General features: G+C 54.4%; 1 protein-coding gene across 1 annotated transcript; it reads right to left on the minus strand.

Annotated features, from left to right (window-relative positions):
- Positions 1 to 8,779: 8,779 nt before the first annotated feature.
- LOC112963038 (P2Y purinoceptor 2-like) lies at positions 8,780 to 19,937 on the minus strand. Its single transcript, XM_026059747.1, has 4 exons — positions 19,817 to 19,937; positions 14,091 to 17,346; positions 11,541 to 12,026; positions 8,780 to 11,413 (listed from the first exon to the last, which is right to left on the minus strand). The coding sequence occupies exon 2, from the start codon at positions 17,280 to 17,282 to the stop codon at positions 16,296 to 16,298; it is 987 nt and encodes a 328-aa protein (XP_025915532.1). The 5' UTR covers positions 17,283 to 17,346; positions 19,817 to 19,937; the 3' UTR covers positions 8,780 to 11,413; positions 11,541 to 12,026; positions 14,091 to 16,295.
- Between the last annotated feature and the right edge of the window lie 2,021 nt (positions 19,938 to 21,958).

Raw genomic sequence — 21,958 nt, forward strand, 5'->3', positions numbered from 1 at the left:
GCGCCCCGGGCAGGCGGTGACAGCGCGCCTCCCCTCCCCCCCCCGGGGAAATCCGTGTCACTTATTAAAAACATGATTTCCAGCCTCCTTCCCCTTTGCAACATGTGTTTCCTCCCGCGCGTCTGTGTTTAGTGTAGGGTCTCCCCCGGGGTGCGAGCGGGCATCGGGCCCCCCGGCGCCGCTCGGGGGGGGGGGGGCAGGAGGCTGCCGATGCGGGAAGGGAGCCGCGGCCCCAGCCGTCTTCCACTCGGGTTCCCCCCCCAGCYGCCCCGCTGCCCCATGAAGTGCAGCTAAAGCGCAACGTTTCGCCTTTTTAAGAACCGTCTCCGTACAGCAACGGCCGCCGTTGGATTTACGGTCGGCTGAAAAGCTGGGCAAAGAGGTGCGAATCCCCGCGTAGAGGATTATTCCGGCAGAGCGGCGATTCGCAGCTGGCRAGCCGAAACCAAAGCGCCGTTCGATTAATTAAGCAGGTCGCTGCTTTTAGCGTTCCATAGATACGGCGTTACGGGGTCCCATTTGTAAAACAGCAAAACATCTCGAAGGCAGCCGGGCGACCAAAGCCTTCGCGGTCAGACCTTACCCAGCCACGTGGTCGCGGCGCAGCGGCCCGCRCCGGCGGCTTTTCCTCCTAAGGTGTTTTGAGCCCGTTGGCACATAAACAGCAGGGATGAAACGCGAAAGCCTCCGCGATTGCACAAGCRCCAGGAAATGAGATTGGCAGCGGCAGAGACAAAAACCTCATCGGCGGTTTGGGCCGGCGGGTTGCGACACCGCCGGCGTGGGGCTGCCGGCGCCGGTGACGTCGCCAATGCCACCGCGGTCCCCTCCCTCGCCGGGGCGCCCTCGCCGGGGAGGCCGGGGCCACGGCCCTTCGGGGGGATTTCGTGCCGGAGGGGAGAGCGACGGGCCGGGTCGCCTTTGGTGACTCACACCGGGTGGGATCGCCCCCTCCGAGCGTCCCGGTGTGGATCAGCCACCGCCATCTCCGGTACCTTGGGGTGTGCCCATGAATCCGCTTCCCGCTTCCTCTTTGCAAGCAGGGCCACGGCCGAGTCAGGCTGGGAAGACGCAGTGCCGGGGCTGCAGCCGCCCGTCTTGACCAGGACGGCAGAAATCACCGAGCGCTTACAGGCAACGACCACGGACCGGCTCCGGAGAACCGGCTCCAACAAGGTGAAGCAGCCAGCATCGCCAGCAAGCGCGTTTCCCCGCGAGCCGAGCGATCCCAGGGTTTAGCCACGCTCCTYGCCTCCTCGAGTCAGCCGTTTCCAGAAAATCCTCCTCAGATTTCCAAAGGAAAGCTCCAGCCCTGTGCAGCGCAGCCGCCTGTGCCRAAATAACCTGCAAAGCGTGAGCGCAAGGGGCTCGGACACAGCGAGGAGCCGCACGGGCTTCAGACCGCGTTCATTTTTATGAGCAATCTCATGGCTGGGGAAGGCTAACGCCTTTTTTTGAATGTCTGGAACCGGCCAAAAATATCCCAGCTGGGAAGGCAGAATAAGCACCGTTAATCTCTTCCCCGTTCACAGCCCGCTCGAGCTGCAGCAAGGCAAACGCAGCRGGTTTGCGGGGGGGCTTCAGGGCAGCAGCGCCCTGGGATCCCAGCTCCGACCTGCGTGCGCGCGGCAGAGCCCAGCTCTGCCCCCCCAAACCCTCCCGAACGAGGCAGCTGATCAAATATTCGACTGGTGCGGTATCGTTATTTGGTGTCGAAAGTCCGCTAGGTGGGAAAAATATATATTTCTTCCATACCATGCTCGGGAACCTGTTTTTCTGCTCACCTTGGGATCAAGTCTTATCTTATCGTGGGCCAATTCCGCCAATTTGGGTGGCATTGCTGCTACATCACCCTCGGAACGGTTAACGCCGTAATATTTTCTCCTGCAAGCGAGCCCCATCTACCGCGCTCAGCGTTCTCTGCAAACAGTGATTTCTTTCCCGCTCCTCTCCGAGACGGGTACAGTAAATATTAACCACCACGAGGCAACCGAATACGGGAATAAGTGACTTGCCCAAGGTCAGACGCAGACTGGTGAGACGCAGCCAGGAACGGAGCAGGGATGTCCTTGTATCAGCAAAAGGTCGCGGATTAAATCTCCAGGGAACCGCGCGGAAGACTGTATTTAAAGCCACAGCATGATGCACAGGGCTTTTCCCAAGCTAAAGGATTCGGAAAGAGGAATTGCAGCAGATATCGCTGCTGAGTTGCTACCCCCTTCCCCAGCACCGCTTTTGGGTGATGGCCATGAACCAGCACCTTCTGCACCCAACCGCATTGCCCGCGAGCCCCCAGCAGCCCCGGCCGGCGGCGCGATTGCAGCCGGGGAGGGCCGCGAAYGGGTACGGACGCCTCCGCTGCGGCCTCCGCAGCCCTTGCCGGCGTGCCGGTGGTGGAGCTGCCCGTGCAGACGCGACGCGGGGGGCGCACGCCCTGCACAAGCCGCCGAAGATGCTCCTAAAGCCTTTGCTCCTAAAGCCTTTGCCGGTGCAAAGCCCAAGGCAACGGCGTTTCCTCCGGCAGCACCCGGGAACGCCGTGTGCCCCGCGCGGCGGCGCCTTCCCAAACTGCTCGGCAGGTAGATTAGCGGGAAGGCAAAGAGCAGGGCCGGCCTAGGGGAGCCAGCCACAAACATCGTAAAGGGATTAGAGGGCGCGATGACCCGGGAGGGGAGTTTCGGGGACCTTCGCCGCGCAGAGGTGCATCAGGTTTTCTATATCCAAGGAAATACGAGGGGGGGGGGGCGTGTTGAGGGCAGATAAGGGCGGAGGTGGCGAGGAGCCGTGGCCTGGAAGTGAAGAAAGCGTTGAGATTAGGCTGTGCGTTTCCCCCGGCCAGGAAGCCCAGCGGATCCGGAATAACTCGCTGGGGACACACTTGCTGCCGGGATGGCGCAGGAGGCGTTCAAAGGTGGGGCCGATAAGGCGCTTAAGGGTTTAGCAGCGAGACCCGGCGCTGGCCCTGCCGCCCAAGCGGTGTGACACCGCGTGCCGTAGCCTTTTCCTCCGCGACCCAATCTCTCGGCGCCGTTCAGGCCTTGACCCCTGAGCCGGACGCCCGGGGCCGCGGAGGCCTCAGCCCTGCTGCAGACAGGTGGCTCTTGCCCTCTGCACCACCGCGGCGCCGGCGGCTGCTCACCCGGAAGAACAGGGCTCGGGGTCTCGTACCCCCGTGACATGAGAAGTGCCGGGCACAGCGTGAGCACTTAATGAAACAGAGGAGTCCATTTTTTCACCCCGATGTTTGCTTCCCCTCCGTTTAAGGTGATAAACGGCGTGCCGTAACGTTAGCCGGCATTTCCCGTAGGTGTGCGGATGCATTAAGAAGGGACAGCGCTGGTGGCGTCGGGCACGAGCGTGCCTGCTGGGACCCGTCCAAAAACATCGGCAACGTGCTCAGGTTGGGATGAGCTGGCCTTGCTCGGTCGCCGTTACACGTTCGCTTCTACGTTCTCCTTGCGGACCAGCTGAAAATTTCCCCTTGCAGTTAAAACACATTGAAGCAACAGCAAAACCCCTTATACCTAGATGTTTGCACCCAAACCGCTTTCTTTACCACCCGTAATTCTTTGTGTCTGTCATGCTGGAGTCTCATGTGGTTGGAAGTTCACACCTGGGGAACCCACAGCCCCAACTCAAGCAGTACTTTGGCGACCACCAACGCTCTTTTGGCAGCCCAGCACCTCGCCTGTGCTCCTCCTGTAAAGCTGGGAGTCTCTCACTCAGGCTTAAATCCCACCGATTTTCACCAGCGTGCGATAGTAAAGCCAAGGGCAGGAGAGGCCAACCAGCAAGCTGCTCAGCTCCTACCCTAGGGAAACCCCAAACTGGGGTTTCTGATGGGCGTTCCTTCATCTCCTTCCCTGGGAAGCCAATCAGTGCCTCCAGGGGTGCCTAAGCCAGCTGGGTCCAGGCACGGGAATTGCGGTCTTGCTAGGGTGCCCCGTTGGCCCGGCAGAGGCTGCGGCTTGAATCCCTGCTTTGAACYGGCCGAGGAAGGAGTTGAAGCCAGGTTTTTCTTGTCCTTCAACCTCCAAGCACGAGCAAGGGGATATTTTGGCCTGGGGCAAGCGTAGCAGCCTGTCTCTCCACCTCCCCCTTGGCCGCCAGAGATGAAGCGCTTGTCTCGGACTAGTCCGATACCTTCCCAGCGAAGCTTTGCCCCTTCCTCCACCTGTCACCCTGGGCTGCTTTCGGCAGCTTCTCGCTCAGCCTGTTTCGGAGGATGCCCTCCCACGCGCTGAACGCTCCCCAGGCGGCCGGCGCCTGCTTCGGGAGGTGAGGACTCCTTCCTGCAGCAGGGTGATGGGGAGACAACGTGTTGCAACACCGACCCGCTTTGACGATGGAGAGACTTGCTGAAGGTCACCGAGAAAGCCTGTTGCAAAGCCAGCGATTGAGCTGCAGCCTGCCGAGTCCCAGGTTAGCGTGTAACTAATGGTCCGGTCTTGCTCGCTTCACAGAAGGTGCCTTAGGGTCCATTCGCAGGAAGCTCTTACAAATTATTTTGGAGGCTGTTTGCAGCCTTGGGGACAGGCACGTTGGTGTAAGCTCGCTCCCAAACCGGCGACGTAAACAACGCGCGCGCAGCGAGGGCTCGTGCTCCTGGGGGTGTCGGCGCCCGGTGTGAATTGACCTGCTGTGGCCGCCTTGAGCTCGCTGGGGTCCTTGCAAGATCCCCGCGCGGCAGCCCCTGCTCCAGCCGGGAGCCGGAGCGGCTCCAGGACATAGAGAATAAAACCTGGATATAAAACCCTCTGTGGAGTTCAGCACGTTTCCCACGCCCGGAGCAAATAAAAGGGATGCGGCTGCCTCGCCGCCCCGTGAAGACCCTCGGCCACGCGGCGACGCTCCCGCAACCGGCCGAGCCGTGCCGGCAAAGCGCTCGGGGCGAGCAGCGAGCCACGGAAAAGAGGAACAGCAATATTTGTGACCCTATAGTTAGGATCGGCAGCAGCCGCGGGGAGCCTGGCTCCGAGGGGTGCAGCCGAGCACGGCCGGCTCGCCGCGGCCCGGCGCGCAGCTGCTCCGCCGGCGTGCATCCTGTTTAGCAACCCGATTCTGCAGCCCTGCCCCAGCGCAGAGCTTTTTCACTTCCCTTACCGCCACCGTCCAGCCTCCCTTTCTGCCGGCCCAGGCCTCCGAAGCAGCGTGACTTTGCTCGCCAGAGTCATGCGGTTTTTTTGGAAGAAAGTAGGAGCGCGCTTTCTTTTTTTGTTGTCGTTGTCGTCGCTGTTTTGAAACTTCAGCATTTCCCAAAGACGGCGCTTTTCGCTGCGGAGGTGATGTTACCTCCTTCCGTCGTGTGATTTCAGGACCTGGAGCTTAAGGAACAAATGATCTAAGCACCTTTAAGGCAGGTCCTAGAGCTTGCAGGATACGGCCCCATATACTCAGAATAAGGCTGCCGTATAATAAGCGGAGGCCACCGGTGCAACTGGCAGGAGCTTTCCGAGAAAAGCTTTTTTTTCTTCCCTTGCCTCAAAAGGCCATTTCCTTGCAGCGTTTTGCACGAGCATTTACGTTTTGGCCAAAGTCGCCTTCGAATTAACCCGCAGCGAAGCGGCCGGGTGCGCTCGAGTGCTTCGGGAGAGCACGTCGACGGGCCACAGCCCGTAACGTGTTTCGGATCCAGCGATGCAAAGCCAAAATCAGCAGCACCCGCTGGGCCAGTCGCTGCCCTGCCGCTGAGCTGGCTGCACCGGAGCCTCATCCCGGGTCGGATCAAGCGTGAGTTTAAAACCAAATTTGGGGACCTAAAAAAAAAAATCCCTTATTCTGGTGGCGCTGGGGGAAAGACCCACGAATCCCTTGATTTCGGACTGGTTTAATCCATTTTGGGAGCAGATTAGACCAATTTGATGAAAATCGCTTTTGTTCCCCAGCAAAGCGCCTCGTTCCTTTAATCCCCTCCCGAAACAGGTTGAGCTGAGGCAAGGTCTCTCCTTCTGCGACAAGGCCAACCCGCGGAGTTATCCGCCCTTCGGACGCATCCCGGGCGGGCGGCTCGGGCTGAGCGCCGTCCCGACCCTCTCGGCACAGGGCGAGGAGGAGGAGGAGGAGGAAGGTCAGGGTCCATCCTCCCTCCCGCCACCGTCGCGGCGAGCTCGTGCAGCCGCCCCAGCGAAACCGAGCAGGACGGAAACTTATTTATTTATTTTTTTAAAAGAGGAGGAAAAGAAAGGGGATTCTCCCGTTGCCCCATGCTATGGACTCCTTTCCGCAGAGAGAATTCCTCTTTCCCGCATCCCTGCGGGAAGCCAAACCTCCCCGGAGCGGGCGGAGAAACCGCTGACTCGGCGAGGTGCCCGAAGAAAAGCTCGCGGAGGTTTTTAGGCTTCGCTAACGTCGCGGGAACGGGGCTGGCGCCTGGCCTCCTGCCTCCCGCGCTGCTTCGCTCTGGCAGCAGCGACTCCCGGATCCGGGGATGCCCGGGCACACGCTGCATCCGCCCGCGGGGAGCGAGGAAACGTGGCTGCGGAGCAGAGCTCCGCTGCAGGGGGATTTTTTGGGGGGGCGCTTGGCAGAGGGGGACGGAGGCAGAGCGTGGTTCCCTCCGCGCCGGGGCACCGCGCGCCAGCCCCGGGCATTTCGCGGGGTTTGGGATACGGAGGGCAGGTTTCGCTGACGGCCCGGACGGCGGCATCGCAGGTGGCGAGGAGCCCCTTCCCGTTTGCTCCGCAGCGCGGCGCTGGCTCGGGGACGGCGCCGGGCGGCAGCGGGCTTTTGCTGGGCCAGGGATAACGAGGCGAAGGCAAAAATGAGCAGGAAAAGTTTTTGACTTCCTACTCCGCCTTCAAGCCTCATCTGCCGAGATGAGCTTCGGCTGCTTCTTTTACGTGCCCGGAGCGGGACGAATTACTGGGAGCGGGAGAGGAGCCCTGCGGCGCTTGGCTGATGGGAATCCAGGCGCTGCCAAAAGGCCCTTTGGCGCCGATGGGGAGCTGCCGTGGCGGCTGCCGTGGCTGAGCTCCGAGGAACTCGGCCCGTCCGTCGCAGCCCGCTTGACGTGCTCCCGGCGCCTGACCCGGATCCGCCGAGGCGGAGCGAGGGCCTGGGGTGAAGGTGGCAGCAAAGCCGCCCACGCGCCCGCGGGGATGGAGGGCAGAGGGGGGGGACGCCGGAGGGCAGAGGGGGGGATGCTGGTGGTCCCCACGGGAGCAGGCGTTGCGGGGCGCTGCAGGAGCGGGGTCCCCGGAGGCCGGGCGCCGTCCTCGCGGAGCGCGGCGCGAGCGGGAAGGGCTGCGGGAAGAGGCCGGGAGCGGTTACGGGGGAAGCTCGCGGCTCGGCATCCCTCYGGCCCCCCCCTCCGCGCTCCCGGTCCCTGCCCGAGGGTGACAAGCCACCCCGCGGGGGACACCCCAGCGTTCCTGGCCCTGCGGTGGACCCGACCGGGAGCATCCCGGGGGGCTGCTCGCCGAGCTCCATCCGCCCTCCATCACCCACCCCAGCAGAAAAGCCCAAACAAGGCAGCGCTCAGCCCTCCCCAGGCCGGGCGCTGCCCCCCCAAAGCACCCGCGTGCCCCAGGCTGGCGCCCAGCTCCCTCCCCGCAGCCCGGGCACCCTCCCGTGTGGGGCTCGTCCCCCTCGGGGCTTTCAGCGCCCACGAATTAACCCCCCGGGATGATCATTCCGCTGGGATCTGGGGGCAACTGCCCTGGGATCTGGGGCATCTCCACTGGGACATGGGGCATCTGTGCTGGGGGGATCTGTGCCAGGAGCAGGGAATCTATACCGGGAGCCGGAGGATTTGCGCCAGGATCCGGGATGTGGGAGCCATGCCGGGGAGCTGTGCCAGGAGCAGGGAATCTATACTGGGAGCCAGGATCCGGGATGTGGGAGCCGTGCCGGGGAGCTGTGCCAGGAGCAGGGCTGCCTGCCCGGGTGCCGGGGCCGTGCGGCCCCCCCGCGCCCTGCCTGCACCTCGCAGCCCGTCTCCCCACGAGCCCCCAGCGCGGGTCCTTCCGCAGCCCCGGCCCCCTCGGGGACGTCCTCGGGGCAGTGCCAGCCCCCCCAGGGAAAGGAGGCAGGACGCGCACGGGACACCACGGATGGGGCCACCGGGACTAAGCGAGTAACTGTGCCTCAGTTTACCCGTCTTGGCCACGCAGGTGCTTCGGCGCTTGCCTGAGCCACGCTGCAGCTGAGACACGCTCACGCCCCCCCCCCCCCACGCGTGTGCCTGCCCCTCGGAGCCCCCTCGGCGCCGCGCGCGGGGTCCCGGCTCCAGCCCCGTGTCCTTCCTCGGGCGGAGGGAGAACTTGCAGCAGCGTCGCTCAGCTGCGACGTTTCGGCCAGCGGCGAGTCCTCGCCTGCCCCCTTGTCTCCCGGCCAAACAGCAAGAAGCCCAGYGCGCCGAGATGGTTGGATTTTTGCGGTTTTGGCTTTTGGCCTTTTTGAACCAGCAACCTCYGAAGTCCTCTTTGCCCAATTCAGGATTCGCAACCTGACTTTCTAGTACTTCCTTTTAAACCGGTTTAATCGCTCCGACGCACGGCTATAAATTAGCAAGCTGGAGAGATCAAGGTGACCCGGGAGCTTCATCAGCTGCCTCCTGCCGCGCCGCCCCAAAACTCGCGTCTCCCACGAGGGCCGGAGCCCCCCGCCTCCCTCCTCTCGCTCCGCGGGGTCCCCTCCGCTCGCCCCGGGACCGGGCAGGACGCCGGGTGGCACCGACCAGCCGCGCCGGGGCGACTGCACGTCGCCCCCCCGGGTCAACCCAAGCCAGGCGCTGCGCGAGGCGGTGGGGCAGGAGCGGGGCTGCCTGCGGCCGCTCGCCCCGGCGCGTTCCCGGCGGTGGGAGAGGCCCGGGGCAGCGCGTCGCGCTGTGACTCAGAGCAGCCGAACCGCAGCCGAAGGCGAACAGAGCCCGCGTCGCGGCCCGGGAGCCGCTCAGCGCCCGCCTGGACTTCGCTCTCCTTCGCTTCCTTGGTGCGGTTAAAAAAATGCGTTTCATTGTTATTTCCTCGTTAGGCAAATAACTCCGGCCAGGTGCAAACAGAGCCGCTATTGTTCCTCCGCTTTCCTTCTCCGCCGGCACAGCCTGGTTTTTTCAGCCGTATCGGTGCCGCGGCACGGATTAGATTGCAGCGTTGGGCTGGCGCGACGGATGCCCTCYGGCTCTCCTTGGAGCAGGTGAGAAGCAGCACATCGCTGCCCAGTCCCCAGCTGGCTCAGTGTCCCGGGGCGTCCCCTCGCTGTGGTGGCACCGTCCCACCGCTGCTCGGGAGGGACATCCTCCGTGTCCCGTGGAAACCGGATCCAAGGCAGCCGAGGGAAAGGCTCTCTCTGGTTGCCCTCCTGCTGAGGTCTGCTCGTGGGGGTCAGACCAGCAAAKCCCCGGGGAGGCCGACGCTTGTGCCATTGACGTGGACTGGCCATCGTATGGGTCGGTGATCGTCACAGCAGTGTCGTTTTGCACCCGAGCTCACACCAAGCTGGATCAGCCAGAGGCACCCAAGGGGTTCATAGGGTTCAGCTTAATTTAATAATGGGGAGGAAATAAGCGTTCGCTTCTTCTAGGAAGAAATTCAGCTGTACGGCAATGAGAGAGTGTTCCTTTCCCAGCCCAAGTGGATTCCGGCCCTTGTGTTAGTTTTGGTGGGATCAACCCCAGCTAAGAGCTCTGCTTGTGCTCAGTCCAGCTTGGTGTGCGACTGAACAGGAGGCCTGTGCAGCAGGTTTCAGTGAGTGCTTTTTTTACCAGAAATGGTTTCTGGGACGTTCAAAGGCACCTGTGGGGGCAGGAGTTACAACTCACATCATTGATTTTTAACAATTTCCAGATSCCATTTGCTGCCTTTTCTGTCCAACTCATAAGGCACCACAGTCCTGGTCACCTTCCCAGWGTTCCCATCTATGTGCCCTGCTTTCCCAGCCCAGCATAAGCCAAAAAGCTTCCTCCTCTTCATGCAAATCCCTCTTGCAAACATTTATTCTGCAGGAGTCTCTGTCATAATCAGCCCTGGAGATCTGGGGGAGATTTCAAGATCCTCCTCACCAGGAGAGGAGTTTTCAAAGCCAGCTTTTTGGCCATCAGAAACAGGAGAAGCCAACACAGCTCCAGTTTGCAGGTCTCATRGGACACAGCATTTACATTTCAAACCTCTGGATTCATGCAAGTCATGTCCCAATGACCAACTTTCAAGTTTTTCTAAGTCCAGTCCTAACTGTTTGGGGCACAGAGATAACTCTTCCCCTCACCTTGGTATTTGCCAAAATTAGCTGCTAGAGCACAGTGACTGCAAGTCTTGCAATCATTTCAAAGCCAGTTTACTGATTTGGAGGCCTAACTCTTGATTTTTGAGCTGCTGGAAGAGGAAGGACACTTTCGTGGTAGGCACCAAGTCAAGGTAGTGTCCAGTTAATGCCACAAGAACACTAATGAGTTGATCTTTGGCGTGGCATGTTCATCCTGGCTGTGGTTATGTTTTATCATCTCATAAACAGGAAGCACATTTGCAAGTCACCAATTAAAAATGTGGGCAAGTGACCGTCATTCCTCCAAGTAAATACAGGCAGGCAGGTTCTGGTACGCTGGGTTGCCCACACACCAGACCAAAGCTGACAGAATCCTAAAGCAATGAATTAAATACCTAAATGTCCTCAGCCCTGCACAGGACACAGGGAGGCAAATCTGAGGGCATTCCCAAGCCACACGTCAGCTGTCCCCAGGGAGTCCTTCCTCGCGCAGGAAAGTGCTGCGAACGTTTGGAAGGACTCCRACGTCATAAGAAAACCACCCGACAGCTCGTTACACCATGGGTTTGATCCATCATCTTTTCTACTCATCATGTTCAATGTGCAATTGGGCTGACATTTCCCTGGGGGAGGAAGAGTTGATACATCGTCTTTGCTGTGCTATTTGGTGAGCTTAAATACCAGAAGATGAAATAAAAGCTGGTGGGTCAAAATTGAACCAGGACCTCCATGTCTCCTGTTCTTAAAGAAGGACTCGGTGCAGTGGTGATTTTCTGGGCCTGGCTTCGCAGCAGCTTTTCCAGAGGACAGTCATGCTCTACAAAAACTCGGCTGTAACACTCAGTCTATTAGGAAGTTTATTTGCCTGTTTGTCATCTCYGAGTGGAAAGACTCCTGCCCCTTACGGAGTGCATGACAGTTGTATGGAGGATGCAGGGCACTGAACCGACACCGCACGCATTCCCGCAGCCGCGTCTACAGCAGGCTCCCAGGCTGAGCTCAGGTGAGATCCATCATAGCGCTGTTGACAGCACTTCTTTAAAGGGTCAGAAGGATTTAGCAGACCAATAATAAGATTACAGAGCCTGTTCCCTTGGTCACCACTGTTCACATGAGCTCAGTCATTACCTGAACCCTTTACACTCTGTTCACCCAGGCCTGTTAAAGCTCTGCCGTGTGCCCAGGGAGCGGTGACCCGATAGTTCTTCCCAGCCTTAAACAAGGAAAAAAAAAAAAGCAGTATTATTGATAACCACAAGCCTTCTCTGTGCACCTTTAACAAAAGGCATCTCACACCATGACCTAGCAAAAGGGACAGCACATGTCCCTGCCGTGCTCACATGCTCCAGTCTGCGCAGACCAGGCCACCAGCAATTCATCTCTYGGTATGCGTGAAGGATGGGGCAGTCCAGGGCAGCGACTTTGCCGTGTGAACCAGCCTGGAGAAGAGCGTTAATCACTGGTCAAGGTCTGTAATGCTTCTGTTGGGCTCGAGCTTCCCTGTCCCCTTCTGCACACCTACAGGGAGCTGGTGGAAGGAGAGCCCCCATTTGCCTCCTCAGTCCTTGACTGTGTTTCAGGAGGGAACCAGGGGTGGGAGGTGGGGGAATCAATGTGAGCTTAAACTAGTTTGGAAAAGGCTGGTGAGATCCAGAAACTGGAAAATGGCAGAGGTCAATCTTCCAAAAACATCCAGTATGCTCATCTTCTGGATCCAACAAAGATGCAGCTAGCAAGCAGTGAGAGTCTGGATTTAACTAAGTAATGTCATGGCCAGGCTCCTTACAAGCATGCATGAGTTCATCTCAGCKAGGCATAAGAATAACCTTAAAAAGTGAAAAGCAGTTGCTTAAAAGCATTGTCCTCATAGCAAGTGAAAAGGAACTGTATTCCCAAAAGTTCCCTAAGATCAAACATGTCTGACTTTATTAGAGTTACTATAATAATCAATAACTGTTCAAAGGAAGTAAATTTGATAAGATTTGTGGTGGTGCTTGGTGTAGATTCTGTTTTTAAAATGTGAAATATGATATTCACTTGCAAGACTGCAGACACATTTTGGTTCCTGAACATTTGCCATATCTATACTTGAGTGAACAACAATTGGTTATAAAACCAGTTGTTCTGGATGAATTACTAACTGTCAATTAGTTAAGAATAGAAAGGTAAATGTTGACCTGGAAAGCATTTAGCATCAAAATTATTAGAGTTATGCTCCCTGGTGGAATAAGAAGGGATTTTCCTGGTTCAGCTCCTCCCCGATACTTGCTTACCCAGGTTTTGAAATATTAGGCTTCAGCTTTCAAAATTGTTTGGCACTTTGGCAAATACCCACACTGAATGAGTTACTGGCAGCTGGCAACTAATCACCTATGCTGTCAGCAGAGACGGTCACCTTTTCCATGGACAAGTACAAATGTCCCCTTCTTTGTGTATCAAAGAAATAACACAAAAATATTTCCACTTCTGAGAGCCCAAATCCAAGCTGCTGTTTAATGCCGCCCACATGAGGCAGGACTTTGGAGGCCACCTGAATTTTGCAATGCGATTTATCCAACAACAATGTTACTAACAGCAGGGAATGACACCTTTTGACTGATCTTGCAAGGCACATTAAAGACACAAATTCAATTAAAATTCACAACAACCCCCATGTGAAGCCAGGGGGCAGGTATTAGAGAGAGGCCAAGTTAAAACATGAGTCTCTCAACCGATTCTACCCTGCTCTTGATACCAGTTTCTAGCATAAATACATTTTTGTTCAGTATCTAATTCAAGAGTAAATGCAGTATTTGCTGGGTTATGTTGGCAGATAGCAAGTGATACATTACTGAAGGGAAGGAGTGGGCACAGAGGCGACTCCGACAGCTGAGGTGCCCAAGCAAGCCTGCTCTGGTGTCCTCCAAGGACCTCACAGGGCTGAACTGCAGTGCTAAGAAACAAAACCTTTACGAAAATCCCCTCCACAACCCAGCTGGAGACAGCAACTACCTCCCTGTTCTCACCATGGTACTAATAACAGGAGTTACTATAGCGTCCTCCAGAGAACTCGCACAAAATCAAGGTCTCCCTGTGTCTGGCTTTGTTCACACAGGTAGCAAAAGACAGTTACTATCCCAGAAGATTTTCAGTTGAAAGAGGCGAGACTGAAAAGGGAAGGACAATCAGTCCTGTTTCAGAGATGGAGAAGCGAAACATGAAACCTGTTTCATGCTCATGGAGTGAGTTTAAAGCAAAATCTAAAAATAAACCCAGAGCTTCCAAGCTGTTGCCTTAACTAGAAGAGCATCTCCGTTCTCTGCCACTCTGGTTCCTATCTCTAATGCTTGTTCTATTGCCTTCTTTCCCATAGTTTGCAACACCATAACACCCTATGGCGACATGAAAACTCGCTCAGAGATGCAGAGTCATTTATTCAGCACAAATTCTGCTTGGTTGGTTCTGTTTTATGCAGAGATGAATCAAGCCAGGGCACAGGGAAGTGCTGGAGCACATGACGCTAAAGGAAATGTCATTACAGCTCTGCCCACTCACTCTTTTTAAAACAATTTTTGCACCTCACTTTCCATTATGAACATCTAGTTTGGAGCTCACATAATTGGAGCCTCCAGCACTGCTCTCCTCCATCTAGTTTGGAGCTCACGTAATTGGAGCCTCCAGCACTGCTCTCCTCACATCCTCAAACATGGAACTCAGGGTAACAAGGGCACCCTTCTCCCACAGAATTATAAGGTTGTTTTTTTCAAGTTATATTGTATTTCTGGTCTGTCTCTTGATTGCAAAAAAAACCCACAAAATCTAAAGTATGTGCAAAGCAGGAAGTGTCGCCCCCTCTCCCAAGCTTTTGGCAAAGATTGTTTTAGCTGTCTGCTGCTCCAAAGAGCTCTTACCTCCTGCCCAGTTCAGATCAGCCCAGTACTGCAGGGCCAGTCTGCTTCCTCCATCCAGTCTGTTCACCTCCCATGTCAGCCCAGTATCCCTGTGCTCATCCTGCCACTCATCAGCACCCCGTTCCCAGGCCTCCTGGCCAGCACAAGAACTTCTGCCTCCCAGCTCTTCCTCCTGCCTCTCAGTCAGTCCAGCTCCCAGCTCACTGGTTTTGTCCCCGTTAGCTCAGTCCCTTCCACTTCCCTCTGCTCCTGCTGGGCTCCTTCCCCTCTTCCTGTCAGGGAGCAGCAGAGAAGAGAGCAGCCACTTCCCACCACTCCAGAGGCACAGGGAGATGTAGTCGTTTGTCCCCGGGCTGTTGGGCTCCCTGAGGCCCAGGCACCCATCTCTGTAGGGTGCGGGAGGGAGGAGAAGGTGCCAAAACACAGTTCACTGCTGCAAGGTGTACGGGCCATTGAATGAGAGCAGCCAGCCGATAGGTGTCTGGGCCTGCTCACCTTCAACTTCATGGAAACCTGGCAAAGTGCCAAAACAAAATAAGGCACCAGCTTTGCATTTGGTCTCCAGGTTTCTGCGTCCTTCACCTGTTCTCTCCTAAAAGGCCTTTGTCTCCCTGGGCTGCCACCCAGCACTGCAGTGGAGGTAGATCCCTGCATGCTTTCAACCCAGTTTCTGAGGACAAGAAAGTCTCCTGAGCAGGGTGTGTGCATACCCCTGTTTCCCAGGCCTTTCCAACAGACTAAATGCAGGGTTCCTACCAGGCTGATAAGCTGTGAGGGGCAGAGACAGCACCCGAGGTTGCATTCCCTCACTGCAAGCCCTGTAATGACACCATGATAATGAGCACTACAACGTTTTTCATAACAAAATCATCATCATCATCTTCCACAGCAGGGTTTGAGCAGCATCGTTTTCAAGATAATCCTTCTGTTGGTAGAAACAGCCCAAGAGCTCAGGCCCAGCTGGCGTCAGCCTGGAAATACCAGGGAGGGGAAGGAACTTTTCACCACCTCTCTCGGCCCCACCTTCTATCCTGTTTTCCCAGGGCATCCTACAGAGTAAATATTACCTTTGCCCCACAGAGAAACTGGCACAGTTCAAGATTTAAAGCCTCAGACAATCTCTGGGTCATCCTTGATGTCGCAATTGTCAAGGAGCTGCAAGAGCAGGCTGCTCCACAGGGGAAGGGGAGCTGGAGCCAAGGGTGGCAGCAAGGCAGGATGGGTTGTGTCCTCCTCGCCAATGGCACAGTCCCACAGGAGCCAAACAAGGAGAGCAGAGAAGGTCCAGGGATCATAACTGGGGGCAGCCAGAGTTCAGGTTGCCAGACAAGTCCGCAATGATGAGACGAGGTCCAAGGTCAAGCCAGAAAGTCAAGTCAGCAAGGCAAGGTCAGGATCAGCAAGGATTATAGCACCTCTTCTGGTGATGCTGGGCCTGGGTCAGGCCACTTTCTACAGGAATTCAGTTTTTGTTCTAAAATGAAACAAGGTATTGTCCGCCTCCTGAAAACCAGGCTTCAGGGGCTCATCACCCTTCCCCAAGCAACTTCCCCTACCCATGCATCTCCCTTCTGTACTGCTCATCCATGGCTCAATGCTTGCCACCAGTGAGACTGYGCTTGGCCCTGTCACAACAGCACCCAGGTCAGGGTTTACTCCAGGGACTGGGGAGCTGCTGACCGCTGTGCTGCCAAGGGAGAAACCAGGCATCTGGAAGTGAGTTATTTTTTCCTRTGCCTGGGTCCTGAGCTCAGAGTCCTCAGCTCACCTCTCACAGAGACACTGCTCCTGATGAGAAAGAAAAAGCACAGCAAAATGTTCATGGGCAGGAAATTCTTTTTGCAGGATGGCCATTTTCACAGGACTTTCTCCTGATTTACGACCTCAGGTGTAAATTCTCCCTGTTTCCTCCTTGCCTCCAACAAGGTTTGACCACTTCAACAGTGTAAAGAAACCTACACCTGGGACATCCAGTTACTGGTTTCCTGTAGCTGCCAGTTTATGGGGTATGACCAGGAGAAGCAAGTAGTCAGAGCTTTCTTGTGTACCATGGAGTCCCCACCTGCAGGAACGACCTCTCAGTGATGTTGGGGAAACACAGAGAAACCCTGAAACTCTTGCAGTTCTGCCAGACTGAATTGCCACCAGCGGCTCTGGGGACTCTGGGGACAGCACAAAACAAGGAAGAAGCTTGGGATCTGGCTCTTAGAATAAACAGCCGCCCTGATGGATCCCCTGGGAAGGCCTTGAATGGCTCCCAGACATTTCATGCTTTGTGCCCCAGTGTTTGCGGAAGGAGTCAGCAAAGCTCTTCTTAAACTTCTCATTAGCAAATACATAGATCAGGGGATCCAGACAGGTGTTTGCCGTAGTGAAAATCCAGCAGACATAGTAGGCAACTTCCACTTGGTGCAAAAGCTCACAAGACATGCCGTAGTACTTCACAATTACGCCGACGGTCCTGCAGATGTGCAGAGGCCCAAAGCAGAGAGCAAAAATCACCAGAGAAACTGTTATCATCTGTAAAGACCTTTTTTTAATCCTCTTGCCTCTGGAGCTTTTATTTGCCGTTTTAGCAATGGCAGCTCCCAAAAGAGCACCAAAGGCCAAGGAAATGGCAAAGGGGAGGAGGAAAGAGAAGAAACTTATAGCCATGTTGTAGAAGAAGTAAACAGAGGCCAACTCTGACTGGTGAATATTCAGGCATTTTGGTGAGCCATTGACAAGTGAAGTCTTGAGGAGGAAGAATAAAGGCAGCCCTTGGACAAAGACGACAAGCCACACAAACAAGCACAGCTTTCTCAAGAAGGTCTTCTTCTTCCAGATGGACTTGTTCTTGTACCGTACAACAACAAAGTACCGGTGAATGCAGATGAGCATCAGGAAATAGATGCTGCCGTACATGTGGATGGCATGCAGGAACACTTCTAGCTGGCAGAGAAACTGCCCAAATGGCCACTGGTTGCCCAGGCTGAAATAGGCAATCCTGAATGGAGCAGCAGGGATGATCAGGATATCTCCAAGGACCAGGCTAAACTGGAGGATCATGCCTGAATCCCACTTCTTGATGTGGAAGCAGAACACCCAGAAGCTCACGCCGTTCAGAAGGATACAGCCCAGGAGGAGCAGGGTCCCCAGGGCAGGGATGACAGGGTGCAGCCCCTGGGACATGCAGTCCATGCTGGTGTTCATGATGGTGAGAGAGGCCTGCAGCTCTAAGGACTTAGGAGAAATCTCTGCACTGCTGAGACCTGACCTACAAAGGATGAAGTGGAAAAGAGAAAGCGTTGAAACTACCAGGTCTCATCTTCTTGCCTTGTGCAAGTTGAGGCTGAGTTTGATTGGAGGCAACAGCAGTGCAAGTAGCAGAAGCAGGTTTTCAAACAGGATTGCTGGTCCTGAAGATCTATGGCCAAAAGACAACCACTGATTATCCCAGCCACCAGAGAATGAGACCTGGCAAATGCAAGAGGCCATATCTTGCTTTTCACAAGCAAATACAACCCAGTGGGAATCAGACTCAAACTTGCTATGCTCAGCTTAGCTTTCTCTGATCGTGCAGCAAAAGAAAGAGAAAGGGCTACAAAGAACCACAGGAGCAGCTTAAATGTTCACCACTGCTAACTCCTGAGGGGAGAAGATGAAATAATGATGCAGTTACTGCTTGGCTCCAAAAGCCTTTGCATTTCAAATCATTTGTAGGATCCCAACATCACCACACTACAGTGATTTTGGTAGGTTTTGTTACAACCCGATTAGCAAGCAGCTCCCTGAAATACTCCCTGTCCACTGTCAGACTTCACAGCTCTGCAGACAGAGCAGTCCACATGCACCCCTCAGTCCTCCTTGCTCCACTGACAAGTCCAGACCTCTTACTAATGTAACACCCCCTCGGGTACAAGGTGCTGCTGTTTTTTCACAGCCTGGGGAAGGGAGCATCTCTGCTGCGTGAGCTGGGCCTCTCTCCTGGAGGGAAGGCCACGGGCTGGGCTGCTGCTTGCTCCCTCTACCAGCACTGGCTAGTGCCTTGTAGTTAGCTCTTTATTACCGGCCACACAAATAGCTGTGAGGCTGGCCAGGCACCTTCTTATCTCAATTGTTTAAGGAGAAGATGACTCCAAATGGGCTTGGAAAAATAAATGGCCCTGCCACCACCCTAATCTGTGATGCCTGGAGGAGCACAAGGCAGAGCGGCTAGAGAACTGAGTCGCATGCCTCCTGTTTTTTCATACCCCTGTCTCCCCAGCAAAGGTGCTGGGTTATTACAGCTCTGCTCATAACGTTTCTAACCTTCACTGGGGCCCATACGAGTTGTTTGCTAGCTCCTGGCTAGGAAGGCAAGGCTGGGAATCCTCCTGCATCCCAGAGCACCAGGTCAGGAGTGCTCCTGAAAAGCTCTCCTTGGTCAGCCGTCATCTGAGTGCTGCTCTTAGCCGCAGTGACGAATGCTGCTGGCCTGGTTCCTGTGGATCCATAACTGGCAAAACCTCTGGAAGATTTGAGCAGAGAAACTGAATGACTGCCTAAGAGTGATATTCCCAGTTAGGCAAGGTCAGGGTACCTACAGCTAAAATAAGAGAGAGTCTACACAGTGAGACAGCCCCAGGTTGTGTTTGCAGTGAGCATACACACTGCCCCAAAGTTGCTCTTTAAATTCTCCAGAATTATAACTACAGAGTGACCAAAATTCGAGTCAGGCACCTGCTGGCAGGAGCGACTGAGAGGCGAGGAGTGAGACCATCACAGCCAGCACTGAGCTCTGCCTGACAGGCACCAAGCCCTGTCCTTTTTTGGGCACGGCTTATAGGTCCATTGGCATCTCACTAGCAGGTTGAATGCTAGGCAAATACATCCTTAATAAAGCACTTACCTGGCCATTTGGAGGCTAACAGCTGTATCTAGATGATTCTGAAATCGGTCACCATTCTTTTGCCTAAGTTTAAGCAATTGGATTTACACCTTGGTTCTAATATCAGTCATTGCTCTCCCTGCATTTGGGATGTAATCATGCTGCAGCCAGGCATCTCCCCAAACTGCTCACGGCCACTTTGGTATAATGGCTCTTTGCAATGAGCCATTTCCAGGAAGACTGTTATTAGCTTGCCTAGCAGGCCCCAGCAATGACTAGCTGGCCTGCTTGGCCCTGTAGCAGCAGTGGTCACAGGTTGTCTCTCCGAAACCCACATCCTGAGTGATGGGACAGGACTCTGCTGAGACTGACTACATGGGAGAGAACAGGCTTGAAGGAGTTACCTGGGACCTGCTCACAGCTGAAGTGCTCTTAGACATGGGCACCTTCCTTCTCTCCTGGCTTCTGTCAGCTGTAGAAACTTGCAATTAAAATGCACCTTTCTGCTTGCTCCAGGACAACTGAATGTGGTGGATGGTGAAGGAACCTGGCTCGAACAGCTCCAGCGTTCCTCTCCACTTGGGATTCCCCAAGACTGGCTGAACACAAGGTGCCGTTTCCTCATTCTAGCTTTTAACTTCCGTTTCAGTTAAACCAGGAGTCTGAGCCATGGGCAGGGAGTAGGGGAGTGCTAGTTATTATTTGAGAAACTGTCAGCTAAAGAGATTGGCTTCCAGTACATAGAGGTGTATCGATATTGCAGACATACATGTTTCCATTAACACTCTGCTTAGCAATCTGCCTCTGTCTCTCACTGCTTTTGCCCCAAAAGTGAGTCTTTCCAAACTAAGGGCTTTTTATAAAGATTTGTTGCTACCTTCTAGCACCGTTATCCACAAAGCTTTCCAGTTGATCCCTCCAGAAAACCCAGATTAGGGCCAGCCCATTGCAGAGAGCAGCCTCACTGGCGACAAGCAGATTCTTTCTTTTCTTCCCAAAGTAGAATGACTATGGCTTGAGCAGCTCAGCTCTCAAGGTGATGGGAATCTGCAGGACCATCGCCTTCATTTTCTCTACGCTAGTGAGGATCTGGGTTTGACGCATGGGTTGACCCCACTCTGTAAAAAGCTAATTTTCATACATATGACAATTTCTTTATGAAGAAGGCAGGGAATTTCTACTCTGAGCAAGAGGAAAAATTGAGCAATAAGAAGAAAACATCTAAGAATTACTCAAAAAATTGCAATCAGCCTTAACTTAACAAGGCAAAGCACAAAAAGACATAATTTTCACTTAACTTGAAAGTGAATTACGCAAACCGTTAGCCATACACTTATCTCAGGAACAGCAGTAGAAGTTAAAACTAATCTGGATTTGAAGTAGAGGAACCAAGACTAGGATCCAGCCCTGCATCTCTGAACACAACAGGAATTTTGATCTCTCTTTACGTAAAAAAATTCTCCTGTTTTAGCCCCTATGAAACCTCTACAGCATTGCAGAGGTTTACATTCATGTATAGTTTTGCCCTTGCAAATTGGTTCCTGTATGCATTGATTGTGAAAATGGCATATTAATAAAATGTTGCACCAGCCACGTGGGAGACTTACCCCCTTCGTCCGCATGGAGTCAGCCAGCCATGGAGCTATGGCCGGCAACCRAGAGGCAGTGGCAGCCGAGCTCATTCGGACTTGCAGAGAGAAGAAGAAATGCTGAGCAGGAAGAGGCTTCTGCAATCATCCAGTTGTATGACAAAAGAGAGAGCTCAGTAGTGAAACTGAAGCATTCAAAGAACTGCACACGGTAAAAGACGAAGCTGATTTATGGGAACAACTCGCTTTGCTAGAAGCCTTCCAAAACTGGGAGCCTTCCGAATTGCTCTTACCAGCGCCTGGGAGGCAACTGGGAGTGAACCAAGGTTCCTGCAAGTCACCAACACAGGCAAAGCGATTGCTTTGACAAGCAGCACATAACCTGGCTCCAAAGGGCACCGGGCAGCGGGGTCCAGCCGCCTGCAGCAGCGTCAAGGGGTGCAGAGCCTGGCAGGGCTGAGCTTGCGCTGCTTGCAGGCCAGCAGACCCAGCTGCTGGGCTGCTCGTGGTGAGCACAGGAGGAGCGGTCAGGCCTTCTAGATACTGCAGGCACAAATAGAAGCATGTCAGTAACAGTAACCTCAAAGGCAGAATTTAACCTCAGATGGGTGAATTCAGCTCTCTGGTAGAACCCAGCCAAGATCTGCTGCATTTAAATTCAGTGGGTTTGGGGTGCTGTTTGACCTTTTGACTCAGTAAATACTGCAGACTCAAAGAGATCATAAAATTCAGATGGGAGAGAGTGACCTTTACTCACACCAACATAGTGTGTGTGAAAAAGAAGGGAAAAAAAACCCAGTATGTACCATGCTCTAAGGCAAGAAAAGTGAATTTCTGAAACCAGCTCCCTGTTTCTTTCCCAGGCAAATCAAAATCCACAAAGGGTTTTGCTGAGATATTCAGAGGAAGATCTCCGCTATGTTGACTCCAGTGCTTTTCTGATCCAAGTCAAGACATAGTGAAAATCACTGCTGTCAGATATAACTGAGGACAACTTGTCTGAAACCTTTGCTTCATAAGGCAGGACAATACCCATAACTGAGACTCAAAGTTGAGAGGGTGAAATACTGATGCTCCACCCCAAGGAACTCTATGGAGCCAGATGGAAATGGTCCCTACGAGAAGGTTATTCTGGTCAAAATTTGATCTTTTAAATCCTCCCTAAACGCTTCTGCTACCAGCCAGCACTGGAGTAGTTGGGGCCTTTGCTGGCCTGGCTTGTAAGTGCCAGTACTTCTTAAAACCATTTCAAGACAAAAGGGAAATTGCTAAGAAGAATGTCATTTAGAATATATCCTACAGCCCATGGAGTCTATTTAGAGCAGAGGCTACAGCCCACACAATCTGCTGTCTCAGGACTTTATCTAACTTGATCTAAGCCACCTAAAATAACTTCCTTTTATAGCATTTTGCAGTACTTGATGAGAAGT

This window comes from Apteryx rowi, unplaced genomic scaffold, assembly GCF_003343035.1.
Source record: "Apteryx rowi isolate R43461 unplaced genomic scaffold, aptRow1 scaffold_16, whole genome shotgun sequence".
In the NCBI taxonomy this organism is placed as follows: domain Eukaryota; kingdom Metazoa; phylum Chordata; class Aves; order Apterygiformes; family Apterygidae; genus Apteryx; species Apteryx rowi.

Coding starts and splice junctions, on each gene's coding strand:
- LOC112963038 (XM_026059747.1), bottom strand. CDS start 17,282: ATGAACACCAGCATGGACTGCATGTCCCAGGGGCTGCACCCTGTCATC.